Source organism: Habropoda laboriosa, unplaced genomic scaffold (genome assembly GCF_001263275.1).
Source record: "Habropoda laboriosa isolate 0110345459 unplaced genomic scaffold, ASM126327v1 scaffold209, whole genome shotgun sequence".
NCBI lineage: Eukaryota > Metazoa > Arthropoda > Insecta > Hymenoptera > Apidae > Habropoda > Habropoda laboriosa.
Genome location: NW_017100309.1, coordinates 166,460 through 185,303, shown reverse-complemented (window position 1 = coordinate 185,303; position 18,844 = coordinate 166,460). Strand labels below are relative to the sequence as shown.

The 18,844-nt window shown below is 46.4% G+C and overlaps 3 protein-coding genes across 3 annotated transcripts in view; all 3 read right to left on the bottom strand.

The window, feature by feature from the left end:
* Window positions 1-12,918: 12,918 nt before the first annotated feature.
* Window positions 12,919-15,204, bottom strand: LOC108574093. Its single transcript, XM_017936611.1, has one exon. It carries the CDS (start codon window positions 15,202-15,204, stop codon window positions 12,919-12,921), a length of 2,286 nt encoding a protein of 761 aa, XP_017792100.1.
* A 102-nt stretch (window positions 15,205-15,306) lies between these two features.
* On the bottom strand, window positions 15,307-16,182 carry LOC108574092. The gene has a single exon (XM_017936610.1). It carries the CDS (start codon window positions 16,180-16,182, stop codon window positions 15,307-15,309), a length of 876 nt encoding a protein of 291 aa, XP_017792099.1.
* A 560-nt stretch (window positions 16,183-16,742) lies between these two features.
* Window positions 16,743-18,844, bottom strand: part of LOC108574091 — a 4,202-nt gene continuing 2,100 nt past the window's right edge. The window contains exon 2 of the mRNA XM_017936609.1: window positions 16,743-18,077. Within this exon, the coding sequence (XP_017792098.1) occupies window positions 16,743-18,077 (1,335 nt within the window). The remainder of the gene's footprint in view (window positions 18,078-18,844) is intronic.

Below are 18,844 nucleotides of genomic sequence, written 5' to 3'. Positions count from 1 at the left end.
GGGGTACGGGATATTCCTATCCATCTGTCCCGGGTGGTGGACAGCGTAGAAGCCCGCCCACCCACCTGTTCGCACTCTACCTTTATACCTATCTCGGCACTCCCACCAAATCCCCAAATTTTATGTAACCTAATCTAGCTCCATCTTATTTTAAACCTCTTTCACTCATGCTTTCATTCTCATTCGCGCCTTAAATTACAGTCACGCCTTAAATTACATTCGTTTCCCCTTCCCCTCTTTTTTTTTTTTTCCTCATTCGTAACCTTTTTTTTTTTTTTTCCCATTTGTTCCACATTCACACCAACTCGGGCACCTCGGGATCGTGACACCCGTACCGCGGCCTGCAGCTCCGCGGCCCCTGAGGGGTTATATATCCTTTATTTGTGTTTTTTTTTTAGACTTAGTTATATTCGATTATCACCTTTAAATTAAAAAAAATTAAAACTTAAAGAAAATAAAATTTTCCCAAAAATCAGCACAATTAAGATCCAACCCTTGGTTAATTTACTCCAGAGGTCTTCCTTAGTTATATTTAAACCTAACATTATCCTAAAAGTACATATTTGGTTCCTGGTGTTCATTAATTTATTAAATAATCACAGGCTAATAAGGTCCGCCATATTGCGTCGGCCATTTTGGGTACTTCATTTCCTTTCTTTCTTTACACGTTGGTAAGTCAGAGAACCCATTCAGAATGCTAAGTAATGCTCGATTTCTGCAAGAACCCTACCTTACCCACCGTGGTATTCCCCTTAGATGAATGTACAAGAATCGATAGTTTACATCAATTCTTTAGCATATACAGATAGAGAACGCTATATACACCTCACATCAACTAGAGTGTAAAATAAGTGATATAATAATACAACATAATACTATACCTGATATACATAAAATGGTTAATCAAGATAGATTCCGGAGCTAAAATTCAAGGAATAGCTTCAGTACCAATTAGTCTTTCATAACATAAATCGTAATAGAAAATAAAATAACATGGTAAAATAAGCATCAGTAAGAACACCAATGAATAAACAAGCATATATGTAAGAAAAAAGATAAAACAAGGAAAGATGGACTAGAATACCTCGAATAGACTAGAATAGATATAGAAAAATATAAGAATACCGTAAAATGAAATAAGTTAACCAGACTTTCAAGTTTCTAATTATCATACCACAGAGGTATAAAATAATAAAATAATAAGCTAGAATAGTAAAATAAAGCAGTAAGTAATACCAGTAAAGTAAGAATAATAAAATACAGCAATAAAGTAGTACAGTAGAACAGAACAAAGCAAAATAAATAGACATAAGTACCAAGTTAAAATGAAGTAAAGCAAGTGAGGTAAAATAGTAAACTGCCATATGTCTTATATATCTTACCTGACGGTTCTATTCGAATCCGTCCATATCTTATACCATAAAATTACACTACAAAGGTTATGTTCAATTAAATTAATTTTTTACTTTCCTTTCCTTATTCTCTGTACATTAACATAGGAGTCCGATACCTTAATGGCTGAGTAACTAATGAATTTTTAGTGCATCCAGAATTTAGTACGATAAATTGCGTCAATTATTGAAGCTTTACTAGGTGTGCAACAAATTGAGTACGTAACCATAAAATACAAACAAAGCCCAGCGCAGCGCTGTACCCTAGCTACCGGGTTCCTGTCGGCTATTCCAAAGTTATTTAGTATTGCATAAGATAAGTAAAATAAAATGATGTATGACATATTTGACATATTTGTGTTCAGGACCACGCGCAGAATTCGGATATCGACAATTTAGTATTATCTTATTTTTTATTTAAAAAACTGAAAAAAAAAACTAGTAAGTAAGCTAAAACTTTATCGTAATTATAGCCTGAGTACTACTATAGTCTAATCCTAACTAATAGCCAGCAAAGCATCCGCTAATTTTCAATCAGTATTGCCTGATTTTCGTTGCAAACATTTACTCCGAGCATGTGCCCAGTAGGACGCCATTTTGCGTGCGCGCTCCCGGAATCTGACTTCTGTCCTGTTTTTTTTGTTTTTTTTTTTTTGTTTTTTTGTTTTTGTTTTTAGAATTAACTTCTCACTGCCTTTTTCCTTCAGATTTGTTCTGCACTTTATTGAATTTATTAATTTTAGTCCTTAGTTTAATCCTACTGTATTTTATCCACGGTATTTAATTAGTTTTTATTTCGCATTTGTCTTTAAACGTGTTGCCTTCATTCTTCTATCCTTTGTCTCCTTTCCTTTGTCGGTTGCCCTCTCGCTCTCCAGCTGTCTCTATTAAGCCTTAGTTTTTCCTTGTCCTTCCGCTGTATTTATAGCTCCCGACCTATATTCGTTATGTACCGGGTGGTTTTAGATATAACCGTTAAAGGCTTATTCTAACTTTGATTACTGAATTATTATGTTCTAGTTTTCGTGATTATAATACCGTATTAGAGTCACGCGCACACCTTACGTATTAGCTTTAGACTTGTTGTTCATACATATCGTTTAATCTATTTTATTCACTAATTAAATCTATATATTAGTGTAACCGATATTCGTACTAGAATTAAATTCTGTTAATTAATAGGTGTAAGATTTTGTTTTAAGCTGTTTAATTCGCACATCACTCCGCAGTTCTATCACTTCACGTTTCCAATCAATTGTCGTTTCAGCTTTTGTCCCTTTGAATTTTCAACCTTTGTTACCGGCAGCTCACATAAGACTGCACGCTCCTTGATTCCGAGAATCTGGTTCCCCCACAGTTACTCCCACCACAATTACCCCCACCCTAAGGTCTTAATTCCCCTCTCCTCTCTGCCAATTCCTAACTGATTTCAACATAGATTTAGATTTAGATTTAGTACCCCCACCATGTTTCCGTAGAGATCCCCTGGTTATCCTTTCTGGGGAATCGTGCACGTCCGTCTGCCCTTCAGAATCCGGCTGCCCTGTCCTCCTCCTCTTTGGCTTTAATAATAGCTCTAATTACCCCTTTACCCTCCTCCCATTTACCTTTGAAGCGGATCATTTCCCTGATTAAGGTTTTTGGGTCTGGACGATGTCCCTCTGTCGTTTCCCAGCCTGGTTTCCTTCAGAGTTTCCCACTGGTTATCCTTTCTGGGGAATCGTGCACGTCCGTCTGCCCTTCAGAATCCGGCTGCCCTGTCCTCCTCCTCTTTGGCTTTAATAATAGCTCTAATTACCCCTTTACCCTCCTCCCATTTACCTTTGAAGCGGATCATTTCCCTGATTAGGGTTTTTGGGTCTGGACGATGTCCCTCTGTCGTTTCCCAGCCTGGTTTCCTCAGAGTTTCCCGCCTGGGGCAGTGGAAAATTGTGTGTTCCGCGTCCTCCTTAACGCCGCAGGAAGTACACCTATCTGTCTCTCTTCTTTTGAATTTGAACAGGTAGGAATTGAATGCCCCGTGACCTGTAAGACCCTGGATGATGTAATAGTCTACCTCCCCGTGCCTTCTATTGTACCACTGTTTGACATCCGGAATAAGCTTCTTGCTCCAAAGGGCTTTCCCATTCATCGCTTTCCACCGTTTTTGTCATTCGTCGAGCATTTCGCGCTTGCATTCGTTCTTGATTCTTCTACGGTACTTGCCTTTTTCCCGCGGGTCGCTCATTCCTAATTCCTTACATCTCAGGTAGGAATCCCTTCTGCATTTGGCCAGTAAATCCATGGGTGGTATACTGGCCACGACGTGGATTGCATCATCCGATACCGTGCAGTAAGATGCGCCTACTTTCATCGCGCAAAGTCTGGAAGCCCTGACAGCGAGATCTCTGTTCCTTCCTGCGATGACAGCTTCGACCCATACCGGCGCGCCGTACAGGAATATCGATTGGCCAACCCCAGCCAGTAATTTCCTGTGGATTTGTCGAGGATCTCCTACGTTGAAAAGCATCGGGCCTAGGCTGTTGATTGCGTTGACCGTCTTGTTGTATGCATTTTCGATGTGTCTCCTGTAGTTAAGCCTGCTGTCGAGAATTATACCTAGATAGGTCATGTGGGTGCATCGCGCAAAGTCTGGAAGCCCTGACAGCGAGATCTCTGTTCCTTCCTGCGATGACAGCTTCGGCCCATACCGGCGCGCCGTACAGGAATATCGATTGGCCAACCCCAGCCAGTAATTTCCTGTGGATTTGTCGAGGACCTCCTACGTTGAAAAGCATCGGGCCTAGGCTGTTGATTGCGTTGACCGTCTTGTTGTATGCATTTTCGATGTGTTTCCTGTAGTTAAGCCTGCTGTCGAGAATTATACCTAGATAGGTCATGTGGGTACCGATTTTTATACGCCTTTCTTTGACTAAAACATCCAGATTATCAGTACGTGCTTTTGGTCCTTTTTTCCTACTAAAAACTACTATCTGAATCTTTTCCGGTTCAACCTCCAAGCCCAGGTCCTCTATCCTACTAATAACTAAATTAACTTCTCTTTCAGCGTCCCTAATTACCTTTTTCAGGTCCTTTCCCTTAATTAAAATCAAAGTATCATCAGCATAACATATAGTTAGTTTGTCATTGTCGATAGAGCTGTTTCTTAAGATTGAGTTAAATAGGATGTTCCACAGGAGAGGTCCAAGGACCGACCCCTGTTGATAGGGAATTCGAAGTCTTCTCCATCAATTTTTATTTTGCCAGTCCTATTTTTTAAGTAGCTGCGTAACTTCTCTTTCAGCGTCCCTAATTACCTTTTTCAGGTCCTTTCCCTTAATTAAAATCAAAGTGTCATCAGCATAGCATATAGTTAGTTTGTCATTGTCGATAGAGCTGTTTTTTAAGATTGAGTTAAATAGGATGTTCCACAGGAGAGGTCCAAGGACCGACCCCTGTGGAACCCCTCTGTTGATAGGGAATTCGAAATCTTCTCCATCAATTTTTATTTTGCCAGTCCTATTTTTTATCTAGCTGCCTGTCTCTCTTCTTTTGAATTTGAACAGGTAGGAATTGAATGCCCCGTGACCTGTAAGACCCTGGGTGATGTAATAGTCTACCTCCCCGTGCCTTCTATTGTACCACTGTCTGACATCCGGAATAAGCTTCTTGCTCCAAAGGGCTTTCCCATTCATCGCTTTCCACCGTTTTTGCCATTCGTCGAGCATTTCGCGCTTGCATTCGTTCTTGATTCTTCTACGGTACTTGCCTTTTTCCCGCGGGTCGTTCGTTCCTAATTCCTTACATCTCAGGTAGGAATCCCTTCTGCATTTGGCCAGTAAATCCATGGGTGGTATACTGGCCACGACGTGGATTGCATCAGCCGATACCGTGCAGTAAGATGCGCCTACTTTCATCGCGCAAAGTCTGGAAGCCCTGACAGCGAGATCTCTGTTCCTTCCTGCGATGACAGCTTCGGCCCATACCGGCGCGCCGTACAGGAATATCGATTGGCCAACCCCAGCCAGTAATTTCCTGTGGATTTGTCGAGGATCTCCTACGTTGAAAAGCATCGGGCCTAGGCTGTTGATTGCGTTGACCGTCTTGTTGTATGCATTTTCGATGTGTTTCCTGTAGTTAAGCCTGCTGTCGAGAATTATACCTAGATAGGTCATGTGGGTACCGATTTTTATACGCCTTTCTTTGACTAAAACATCCAGATTATCAGTACGTGCTTTTGGTCCTTTTTTCCTACTAAAAACTACTATCTGAGTCTTTTCCGGTTCAACCTCCAAGCCCAGGTCCTCTATCCTACTAATAACTAAATTAACTTCTCTTTCAGCGTCCCTAATTACCTTTTTCAGGTCCTTTCCCTTAATTAAAATCAAAGTGTCATCAGCATAGCATATAGTTAGTTTGTCATTGTCGATAGAGCTGTTTTTTAAGATTGAGTTAAATAGGATGTTCCACAGGAGAGGTCCAAGGACCGACCCCTGTGGAACCCCTCTGTTGATAGGGAATTCGAAATCTTCTCCATCAATTTTTATTTTGCCAGTCCTATTTTTTAAGTAGCTGCGTAGAATTTTCATGAGCCTTCCATTCACCCCGAGTTCCCTGGCCGCTTCAACGATCCTGCCCCACGGGGCTGAATTGAAAGCGTTCTTAATGTCAAGGCTAATTCCTACCGTATAGGTGTTTGAGATGAATCCTTGCGTTATGAATTTTACCACCCTTTCGAGTGCGTCGATTGTGCCCAAACCTTCCTTGAAGCCATACTGGTTCGGGCTAATGGTTTCCCTAGTCCTTGCCAGCAGTCTTTTTTCTATAATCTTCTCAAGCAATTTACCCATATTATTAATAAGGCAAATTGGTCTAAGTTTACCGAGTTTATGATCTCCCTTGGGTATGAGCACTAATCTGCAAGTTTTCCATTCCTCTGGAAACTTTCCCTCTTTGATGCACCTATTCAGCAGCTCCCTGATTTCTTCGCTTTTCTCGTTAATCAGGATTTTGATGACCTCGTTGGGGACCCCGTCCGGTCCAGGGGCTTTCTTGTTCTTCAGCCACTTAGCGGTTTTTGCCAATTCCTCGCTGGTGACCTCCTCAAGGTTGTCCGACGCGATTTCTCCCTCCTCATGCCAGTCATGCATCGTTCGCGTGTGGTCACCTACGCTGTCATCCGCCGGGAACAGTTTCCTAATCTGTGAGAGCACATCGTCCTTTGAGAGGTTCGCGACATTCCTGCGAAATTTCCCCCTGAGGATTTTGTAAGGAACCCCCCAGACATCCTCCTCTATGGAGGCGATCAGTTTCCTCCATGCCTCTTTTTTAGACACTAATATGACCGCCCTGTACCTTTTCTTTTTTTCACTGTATGCGGCTATCAATTCTTGGATGTTATCCTTCTTCTTCCGCTTGGCCTTAGCTAGGATCTTTTTCGCTTTGGTACATTCCTTTCTGAGGTGAGCTGTGCTTGGATTCCACCAGTAGACATCCTTTCGGGGTTTGAATTTCTTGACTTGCATGGTTATGTTACATATGAGTTGCAAGTTTGTCTTCAGTTCGTCTACTGCGTCATCAATGGGTTCCCGCCCTTTTACGAATTCGAGCTTACCGATCTCTTTCTTCGCAAGTTGGACGTTCAGTGAGCTGGTGTCCCAGCGATTCCTGTCACTGTCTGGAATGTCCTTCAATATGTGCCTCTCCTCGACCTTGACTTCAAAAGCAATAAGCTCATGATCGCTGAGAGACTCGTCCCCTAGAACCCTCCACCTGTGTACATCCATAACTAGTTCCTCCGTGGCTAGAGTAATGTCGACAATGGAGTTCCCCGCAGCCTTCCTGCATGTTGGAACATAACCTTCATTGCAACAAACCAGATTACTCGCAATGACCGATTCAAGGACCAACCCTCCTCTTTTGTTATTGGATCTTTTTTCGGCGCTACCCGTCCAGGCCTGATTCTTGGCATTGAGGTCTCCAGCAAGAATCACCTTGAGATGTCCTTGCGATCTAAGCATTCTGATTTCATCCATGAGCTTACCCCAGTATGCCTCGAATTCATTAAATTTGCGATTTGGGGAGTAGTACGTGCTAATGACGATGACCTCTTTCACCTTACAGATCACATACCTCTCCGCCTGTTTTAACGTTTTGAATCCGAATGTACCCCCGTTAAAGTAAATCGCAGATCGGTTATTTTCAGAGCAGACCCATAGTCCCGAGGTCTTGTTAGCTGGGGGTTCAGCTATGATCGCGATGTCTATTTTCAGCTCTTTAATTTTTTGGTACAGGTTATCTAGTGCCAGTCTCGAGTTGTTAAGGTTGGTCTGAATTATGCTAAGAGGTGACATTACGGTAAGTTGATTAATTAAGAACAAGTTTTGTTAAGTGGTTTACTGTTTGAAATTGCGACTATCAAAAGGATAGGAGTTAGAGTCAGCTTAAAATTATGTATTAACGACTAGGACTAGAGTGCTTGACTAGATAAGTAACTAGATAAGTAACTAGATATAAGATTAGGCTAATGTGTGTTTTGCCTTCTGACTTTTCGTGAAATTAAGTTGCTTTTTTCGATCAGGCCCCTTACGTCAGCATCATCTTCGCCGATCTCCATGCTCGTGCTTGCGCCCTTTGTACAACTTGCTTCGGAAGTAGCCATATTTCTCACCTCTTTGATGGCATGTTCGAGGGATTTCTCTACTTGCGTAGCTGCAGCTTCCATTCTACAACCACTAGACCCGTGCCCGAGTCTACCGCATTTCCAGCATCTTGTGAGAAGTCGCGTCATTCTATAGACCCTTGCAGCAGTCCACCCTATCCTGATTCTTCCCCTATTGCAGAGATTATCAGGGCCGTCGTGTCCATCCAGGGTTCTGTGATGAGTTTTGATGGCATGTTCGAGGGATTTCTCTACTTGCGTAGCTGCAGCTTCCATTCTACAACCACTAGACCCGTGCCCGAGTCTACCGCATTTCCAGCATCTTGTGAGAAGTCGCGTCATTCTATAGACCCTTGCAGCAGTCCACCCTATCCTGATTCTTCCCCTATTGCAGAGATTATCCGCACATTTCTTCGGGGCCTTGATCAGGGCCGTCGTGTCCATCCAGGGTTCTGTGATGAGCCTCACCACTTCTACCTGCTCTTTCTCATCCGGTGCCAGCCCTTCCTCTTCAGCTATAGCATTCTTGATCTCTTCTTCTGTAATCGTTAATTCCAAGCCTCTTATTTTAATACCTTCTCTCTCTCTTAGTTGCCTAATTGCTACTTCATTTCCTAACTTGCCCTTCAGTTCCTTCCCCCAGGTTTCTGCTTCTTCTTGGTTTTCCATTTCGAAAAGAACCCCCCCGGTTCGTGTCTTTCTTATGCTTTTGATCTTGGCTCCTTTCGGGGATCCTACCTTATTTTTTATTACTTGGAAGGCCTGTTCGTATGTGCCCTCCATTTTAACAAAGACAGCGGCTCCCTTCTTATATCCGCTCTTCGCTCCTGTTGCAGCGACCTTTCCAACGTCCCTGCCCTTGGGCAATTCTCTTTTACTTTTACCTTCTCTGACCTTGGCAGCCCATGAGCCCTGAGCCCTAAAGTCCTCCGTCTGTGTGCCAATTGACCTTGTATTTTTCAGGTTAGTGCCTCCACGTTTCTCGACGCTAGTCTTGCTTATTTCGTCCTGAACCTGAAGGTGTTCCTTCATTAACTCAATTTCCCTATTAATCATCATGTTCATGCTGTTTGAGTTTTCGATCCCAGTTGGGTTTTCTACACCTGTTGCGTTTTTCCGTAAGGTCATCCTTACGTCGCATCTTATGGCGTCGTGGCCAGGCTTAAGGCAGTTATAACAAAGCTTTTCCTTGCTCTTGCAGTGTGTCTTGTTGTGCCCTACCTCCCCGCAGTGGAAGCAACGCCTGTTGTCCTCAAACCTGGAAGCTTGCACCCTACTCCATCCTATTCTGATGTACCTATTTTTAATTAGTTTCACCGCTATTTCCTCCTCCACCATGATACATGCGCTAGTGTTTCCTCTTCGATTTTCGCGGATAAACATCACGGCGGCTTCGGAGTCACCGGTTCGTTGTCGTATCTCCTCTTGCAGTTCCTCCTTGTTAGTAGTGAGTTCGAGGTTTTGTAGGAAAACTCTACCCTTCCTTTTCCCTATCCTAACTAGCTCCATGCCAATGTCACCTAACCTACCCTCCAAAATCTTTTTGTCCCTTTCTTTTTGCAGTACAATTAAGATGTCCTCAGAGTCTCTTACCCTTCTAACTCCTAGGATGCTAAGGCTTCCAGCATCAACCCTTTTTTTAATTTCAGTTAGCTTACCCTTATAGCTCTCTCCTTTGTCCGTATTTACTCTCACCCTAATGGCCTCCGTCCTTTCTGTCACCTTGTCCTTGATAATTTCTTCCACTGTCTCGATTTGTCTACCTGTGTCCTCGTCCTTGTTCCTCCTTTTTCCGGGTGGAGTCTTACTTGTAGGAGATTCTTCCATGTCCTCTTCCCCTTTTCCTTCTCTTTTCCTTTTATTTTCAAGGTTGCCTTCCCTATTTTCTTCTTCGCATTCACCTTTATCCGTGCCACTCTCGTCCTCCCGAATTCTATTCTGGACCCAGTCATGTATCCTCGTTGTACCTTTCTTCCAGATGTTGGCCATGTCTTCCCTCAGCTGCCGACTAAAGCCCTTCCTTCCAGCCGCTTTTTCGATTGCCGCTTGTACCTTCAGTGGCCAATCGGTAGTAATTGCCAAAACTTCCTCCATTTCCGTGCTCTCGATGGCTATCGCGTTTTCCAATAAGCTCACCATCCTGTTCAGATCCCTATCAATTTCCTTCCTAGTTTCCCTTCCCAAATTCCCGCTGGTATTATAAATTGAAATTATCCTCCTAGTGTCTTCTATCGTTTCACCCAGTAACTTCCCCTTTCCTTTAACCTTTTCCTGTCCCTCCGTACTTGGTGTGGCTGTTAATTCGTTCATGTCCCTTTCTGTTCCTACTTCATTTACGCATCTTTTTGGATCATCCCCCCCATCCCCATTTGTTTTTTTGTTTGTAAAAGAATTCATAATCGTTCCCACGAAAGGGGTCGGAAAGAGAGTCCACCCAGGCAGAGCCGCCCTTGCCTGGGTAAGGCTTTTACGCCCCGGGGGGCGCCCGTTCCCCGGGGGTGGACGCTAGCGACTGATGCTCCCACCAGCCACGCTGCAGTGTGCAGGACTGCAACGCGCCCTCATCACCACGTGCCGCAGCTTGGGGCTAAGGATTTTAGAAGAGGTTGTCTCCCCTTGGGCCAGCCAACCAAGGCAAGCCCCCCGTTCCTGCGAGACATGACCACAGGTCTACGGTATAGGTACTCTACCTGGGTTTGTAAAAACCTACATTTCTCCCAATTAATCAGTAAGCCTGACTCGCACGCGACGCTCAAGACAGTTTTTCAGACCTCTTAGCGCGTTCTCGGGATCGGTCGACGGAATGATTAAATCGTCCGGTTCTATTGCCTATCCGTTTCCTAAACACAGTATTTATGAATCTTTGAAAGACCGCTGGTGAATTACAAAGGCCAAATGGAACCCTTAGAAATTCGTACTGGCCGTCGAGTACAACGAAAGAGGTATACCGCCTACTGTCTCTGTTCATCCTCACGTGGAAAAATTCGTCTTTAAGATCGAGCGTGCTATAGATCTTCGCGCTTTGCAATAAGTCCAATTGATCTTCTATGATCTGATATCGGTTCTTAATTATTTTCTTGTCCAACAATTGATAATCTACGCAGAGTGTCGAAATTCCATTCTTTTTCTTCACTAATACCACCGAGCTGGCATATTCCGAAAGGGATGGTTGGACAACCTTGTCGTGTAGCCATTCTTGAATTTGAGAATTGACCGTGTCCCTTTCCACTGGAGATAGTCTCCTCGCGCGCTGAAATACCGGTTCGTCGTCCTTTAATATTATCGTCATTTCCATTTCGGTTTCGCGTGTTCTGTTCGGTTTAAAGCTGTCTATCATCTCGGCTAGAATGCTCCTATGCTGTGCGGCCTTGACGTATGAAACGTCTACCCCGTTTACCTCATGCTCGATATTAATTTTGTAAATATGCGGGCTGATTGTTCCCGCTCTACGAGTAGTGATCTGCCCTTGGCTGACGATCAAGTCCACCGCGTCTGAGAAATTCGTGCCTAGCAATAAATCGTGCGGCGTTAATCTATCGGGTACCACTCGAACCGTTATGGGGTAAGAATCCTCATCTATTAGTATTTTTGTTTCGAATTCGCCCACGGCTTTATTTGTACCCGATCCTATGCCACGGAAATAAATTTCTCTTCTCTTTAACACGGGCGCTCTACGTTCGAGTTTATCATATTACTCGTTACGCATTAGACATAAATCGCTACCCGTGTCGATCAAGATTGCCATCTCGCGCTCGCAAACGGATATTTTCTTGAAATATTTCTTACGTAGTGTTCGCTGCACATCTAGGATTTCCTCGGTCGCAGATGTCTTCCTCTCCGGGCAATTCATCGCAATGTGCCCGAATTCTCTACATTCGAATGGACACTCGAAGAAAAGATGCTCTCAGTCGCCGCAGTTATAACACCTTCCCGGCGGTGCGTCCTGTCCTTCTCGTTGCTGGGATCCGTCGTCTCGTCGTTGAATCCCGTCGACTCGTCGTTGAACCCCATCGTCTCGTGGTTGAACCCCATCATCTCGTCGTCGAAAACCGCCGTCTCGTCGTTGCCTGCTTTCTGGCCGCTGGGGCCCGTAAGATGTTCGCGATATCGCACCACCCCCACGCTGATTCGAGCCGTTGGATCGCTGCATTTCTGCTCCGCTCCACTGTGCACCGCTAGTTTTCTGTCCATATGCTTCCACACCAAATCTTACCCCTCTCTGAGTAATGGGCGATAATGTTACCCCTCTAAAGGTTTCTAGAAGTGACGCTTTCGTCGAAAACTTCTGCAATTTTGCATGGTTTCACAATGAGTGATCCGGTATGCTGTCTATTAGGTATTCGATTAACTCATCTTCACCGATCGAGATATGGTTGGCCAAGATCGCTTTTTCGTGGAAACATTCCGCGAATGTCTCCCCTTTTTCCATGTTCGTCCCTCGAACTTTCTGCGGGCTGCGGTCCTGCTCTACCGATCATCGAAAACGTCCCTCAGTTCCTTCACTATATCGTCAATCCGCATTTCGATACGCTCCAGTTTTGAATGAAACCACTTCAGGGTTTTATTTGAAGTAATGTGGTTACGAATAATAAGGCGTGATTAGGGTTACGCTATGTACCCACACGGTAGTAGTGAGATCTTTATTAAACGTTGGCTGATGGCTTTGGAGGTTCGTGCAAGACTCGCTTTTTTCCTACTGCCTTTCGGATACGTGTTAATCATCCCTGATTGGTTAACCCGTCGCATCGGTGTTAACCAATCAGGTAATTTCTTTTTGAGTCGCTGCGTGTCCCTTGCGCCCTTGGCGCGCTTTTTCGGGGACCGCATGTGATTCCCTGGTCACCAACGCCTACGTTGATCCTTGGTCAGGAAGGGGTGCCAGCTGCTTCACGTTGCGTTTATATATGCCGTTGATGGTCGGGTGATCCCGTCTGCACCCGGATGAATCTCCTCGACTTGTCCCAGATGCCAGAATAGTGGTGGGAGATTGTTCTCCTTGAGAACGATCACTGTTCCTTTCTTAATGTCGTGCGAGCTCTTGGTCCATTTTTGCCGCACGTTCAGATGGTGGATGTATTCCTTATACCATCTCGACCAGAAATCTCGTTTCACCTCCTGTATGTGCTGCCAATTTGATAAGCGATTGGCTGGTGTTTTCCTGAAATCAGTCTCGGGTACGCTCGTTAAGGAACCACCAATCAAAAAGTGACCCGGAGTCACTGCAGTAAGATCGTTGGGATCTGAGGAGAGGGGGGATAGCGGACGGGAATTTAGGATTGCTTCGACTTCAATGACGAAGGTGTTAAATTGCTCGAACGTAAACAATTCTTCACCCACAACACGTTTCACATGGTGTTTGAAGGATTTCACGGCAGCCTCCCAAAGTCCTCCGAAATGAGGTGACAAGGCAGGCATGAAGTGCCACGTGACTTCCTTGTTCGGAAGGAATCTTCGGACCTTGTCCTCCTGGAGCGCCTGGTATACCTCCGTCAACTCGTTATTCGCGGCAACGAAATTTGTGCCGTTGTCGGAATAAATGTTGTGGCAGAGTCCTCTTCGAGCCATGAAGCGTTTTAAGGCCGCGATGAAGGCCTCGGTGTTCATGTCGCTCACAACCTCTAGGTGAATCGCTTTCGTAGCAAAGCAAATAAATACGGCGACGTAGACTTTAACGCGCGCGCGATTACGATTGCGCCGTTCCTTTACGTAGAATGGGCTGCAATAGTCTACTCCACTGTTGTGGAATGGTCGACTATCGGCGACGCGAGCTGCCGGTAAATTACCCATCACGTAGTCTACCGTAGGTGGATCCACTCGGAAGCATCTGACGCACTGTCGCACGATTTTGCGCGTTGCATTTTTCCCATCGATAGGCCAGTACGTTTGCCTAACGTCATTGAGGGTAGATGTTATGCCTGCGTGTTGATTATTCATGTGTGAGTCGCGAATAATCAACGTGGTCAGATGGTGGTTTCTTGGTAAAAGTACCGGATGCTTTTGAGCGTACGGCAGTGAGGAGTTTTGAAGGCGTCCTCCGACGCGTAGAATTCCCTTGCTGTCGAGAAACGGGTTGAGCGGACGAAGCTTGCTCTTTGAAGATAATGTGGTTCCCGATGTGAGATTGTGGATCTCCTGTTTAAATTCGATTGCCTGCACTATTTTAACGATGCGTACGGTTGCCTCCTGGATCTCTTGCACGGTGAGAGGTCCATTGGTGCGATGGTTTGGTCGGAAGCGCAAACAATAAGCTACGACTCGTTTTAGCTTTGTGGCCGAAGAGTACCGCGTTATGATGTCGTCCGTGTGTACTGTGGTGGTGGCGAGACATGTGATTTTCTTTCGCTCTGGCACGTCGGTTGTGATCGCGAACTTAGATTTTGGCCACTCCGATTCGACGATTGAGAGCCACCTAGGTCCGCGTCGCCAGAGGTCGGTTTCGAGGAATTGTAGGGGCGTCAATCCTTGCGATAATAAGTCGGCCGGATTGTCATGTGATGTCACGTGTCGCCATGTCGTTACGTCCGTCTTCGTCTGTATGTCGGATACGCGGTTTGCTACGAATGTTTTCAGTGTGTTCGGTGGTGTGTGGATCCAATTTAAAACTATGGTAGAATCGGTCCAGAATGTCGTGTTGCGGATGTCGTGTGTGATGGCTCCTCGGACGGTGGCATATAACGATGCTAGGAGCACCGCACCGCATAATTCCAAACGTGCGAGGCTGATGGTTTTGAGTGGTGCGACGCGCGATTTCGCACAAAGAAGCTGCGTCCTGATGTGGCCTGCTCTGTTTATTGTTCGTATGTATAAACACGCACCGTACGCTCGCTCGCTCGCATCGCAGAAACCATGTATATCGATGTGATGGACCGCTCGTTGGGTTACGTTGCGTGGAAACTCGATGTTGTTCAGCAGTTGCAGTTGGTTGACGAAGGTGGTCCATTCTGTGTAGAGATTGGCTGGGAGCGATTCATCCCAGTCGATCTTCAGTTGCCATAGCCGTTGCATTATCATCTTTGCAGTGATAGTTACTGGGCCGAGGAGTCCCAACGGGTCAAAGATTTTGGCAATTGCTGACAGGATCGTTCGTTTCGTAATCTTCTGGCTGCTTGGCGGCTCGACCGTGTAGAGAACCCTGTCCTTCAGCGCGTCCCATGATATACCGAGCGTCTTCATGGTGGTCGGGTCGCCTAGGATCTTCGGGTGGATCTGCTCGTGGTCCAGTCCTGCGAGAAGCTGTGGTTCGTTCGAGGCCCATTGCCGGATGTTCAATCCTCCTCATTCGAACAGGCTGTGGATTTCGCTTCGCAGTTTTCTCGCCTCCTTGATCGTGTCAGCTCCGGTGAGCAAATTGTCGACGTAGAGATCCCGTTTCACAATCGTCGAAGCGTTCGGGAATTGTTCCTTTTCGTCGTCCGCGAGCTGATATACGCCTCTTATGGCGAGATATGGAGCTGCAGTCAAACCAAACGTGACGGTGTTCAACTCGTATGTAGACACGTTGTTTTTCTCATCTCTCCATAAGATGCGCTGGAAGGCTCGATCCTCCGGTCGTACGAGGAATTGCCGATACATTTTCTCTATGTCGCCGGTCAAGACATAGACGTGCATCCTAAATCGCAGGAGCAGTGAAAGTAGGTCGCTCTGTATCGTGGGCCCGGTTAACAACGCGTCATTAAGCGATAATCCGCTGCTCGATTTAGCGGAGCCGTCGAAAACCACGCGGACCTTTGTCGTCGCGCTCGTGTTTTTAAAGACCGCGTGGTGAGGCAGGTAGAAACCCGGTGCGTCGATTTCTTTTACCTGTCTCATGTGCCCTAGCTCGAGGTATTCCTTAATGACCGCGGTGTACTCGTTGCGCAACGCGGCATTGTTATTTAGTTTCCGTTCCAATGAGAAGAAGCGCGTCAGGGCGCGAGATCGTGATTCCCCGAGGTGATTTTTCTTCTCATTGAACGGCAGTGCAACGGTGTAGCGTCCGATGTCGTTGCGTTGCACGTGCTTCCCGAAATGTTCTCTTCCGGTGTCAAATGTTGTATCTGCGGTCCCTCTTCGACTTCCCAGAATTTCTTCATATCGAAATGTAGGTTCGATACGAAGGATCTTCGTGTCGTTCTTGGAACGACTACCGGCACGCTCCCCCCGATGATCCATCCCAGTTGCGTCTTCTGGAGGACGAGGTCTGGTCCATTGGAAGGCGATAGATCGTGTTGTCCGACACTCAAGCACGAGAGCGCGGTTCCGGTGCCGATCAGCATATCGATCGCTGCTGGCCGATGAAAATGAGGGTCCGCGAGTTTAATGTTCGGTGGAATCTCGAGTCGCGAACGGTCGATCTGTACGTCGGGTAACGGTCCTGAGATCTGTGGTATCGTAAAGAACGTCAGGGTTCGTCGATAGTCCGTAATCCGTGATTTTATTGTTGCGGTAACGAGTTTGTTAGTACTGGTGTTCAAATTGTTCAAAGCTTCGATTGCGACTGTCTGTGTGGTCGTGGGTAAATGGAGCTTCGCGGCGAGTTCTTCTGTAATGAAGTTCGCGTTTGAACAAGTGTCGATGAGCGTCCGGCACGGTATCGGTTGTCGGTTGCGGTCCAGTACATAAATCGTCGCCGTTGCCATTAATCCGTTCGTCTGTCCGTCGGAGAGAAAAGTCGCGTTCCGGTGTCGTCGCGTTTGTAGTCGTCGTACGTGATCTGGATTGTGCGCGTCTAGTCATATCGGACTTTCCGATCGCGACGCGGATTCCTGATGCAACTTCGAATTGTGGCGATGGTTGCACACGCGACATCTGCCCGATTTGCAATCGTTCGTCGGATGGTCTGAACGAAGGCAGTTCAAACATAAGTTCGCGTTCTGAGCTGCCTGCACCCGTTCGTACGTGGGCATTCCCAGAAATACGTGGCACTGGTACGCGTGGTGTGCCCCGTTTTTGCATATTCTGCAATTTGTTTCGGCCGGTTTCGTCGATTGTTGCCGTCTATTCGCGCGTGGTGACGGTGGTGGCGATTTACGACCGTTATTAGACTTTCTTGGGACGGTTTCCCAATTGTCTCTGTTCGGCGATGATGGCGACTTGCGACCGGTGTTGGTCGTGGTAGTCGCGAACGTCTGCCGATTAGCGTTGCGCGGTGGAGGTGCCGATTTTCGCGCTGGATACCTTCTCGGCTCCGGTCTGCGCTCTGGTCGACGTTCCGCGGGCTTGGCGTTCTCGTGCGTGCGGCTCCAGTTCGAATGCGGTTCGCTTCGATTCGGCGTCGTCTCAAACTGATTTCCGCGGTGCGATTGAATCCTTAAATGCTTCAAGAAGCTGTGGATGCTGGGCATTTCGGTGTCGGTCAGTGTTTGCTCCCATGTGTGTCTCGTCTTCGGTCCTAGCTTTCTGTTGAGAATCGCCACGCACAGATCGTCCCGCTGTTCAGCTTCGGAACGTCCAAGTGCAGTCAACGATCGTAGGTGCGACTGCATGTGGTCTATCGCGTCGCGTATGGACTCCGGTGAGTCGTCCGGCATGGTGGGCATGTCGACAATTAATTCGGCGTGGCGCATGATCAACGCGCGTTTGTTGTCGTACGCTTCTACAATTTGCTCCCATGCCGCCGTATAATTATCGCGACTCATTGAGAACGACGCTATCGTTCGTTGGGCCGCGCCGATTAACGAAAGCCGGAGGTAAGTTAATTTTTCCACGTCGCTTAGCCCGGTGTGCGCGTGAATCAATGTTTCGAACGCGTCCTTGAATTCCACCCACTTCTCCAATTTACCGTCGAATTTCGGTATGTCTATTCGAGGAAGTGGCACGTTTGCTTTCGCGGTCGTGGTCGCGGTCGCGGACGCAGGCGATGTCGCGGACGATGTTCGTGAAGGCGTGGCCGCTTCACGTTCCGCTTGGGAAGAACGAGTCGGGGGATACTTCGACATGTGCATGATCGCCATAGCCGCTGATATGACGTCGTCGAATTGATCGCTGGTCGCGTCTCGCTCGCGTTGTGCGTCTTCGTAATCTTCGAGCAAACTGAGCTCGTCTTGACCCCGACTAAACACTATGTACTGCGCACGTAATCGTTCCGTTTTTTCTTTAATTTTAAAGAACTCTTGAAGAGAGTCTTCGTATTTTTCCACGTAGTTGCTGAACTTCGTGATTTGTCCCTTGAAGGCTCGCCGTTTATCTTTCAAGTCTTTTATACGTTACTCAGATGCCATTTTGTCGACGCGGGAAATTTGTATTAAACGAGGGTAGGAAGTGGATTCGCGAGTCACCAAATGATCGATATGTCTCGTAACGAGCCTACCTTAACTGATGATCTGGTCGCTGGAGTCGTCGCTGGCTCGAACGGTTGCCGTGGATGCGATCCTGGTCCGCTTCCTCTGGTCTCGTGTGTTCCGTCTGTGATGGCGATTCCGGATTACACGGAGGCGTCAGCGTCGCTCGTCCGTAGGTCGTGGAGATCCGGCTCGAAGGACCAAAAACTGTCGCGCCGCGTGGTCGTTTGATCGTTTCAAACTGTTCGCGTTAACGACTTATTACCCGCCAAATTAATCTTGGGCAACTATTTCAAAATCTACTTTGCTCGAACGTTAGCAAAACGTAGAGTGCGTCACGAACGATTGACGACTTTGTTTCAAAGACTCGAATTAGAGAATTAGAGAATTAAACAAGATTATCTTGTTTGTGTGTTGTTCACACGAGTGACTGCTTGCTACTCTCTCTCGATTCCCTCAATTTTTCCGGAGTCCGCCGTGACTCCCCCGCCAAGTGCAAGAAGGCACGCTGATTGGTTTTTCACGTACGCACAAATTACCAATCAACGTGCCCC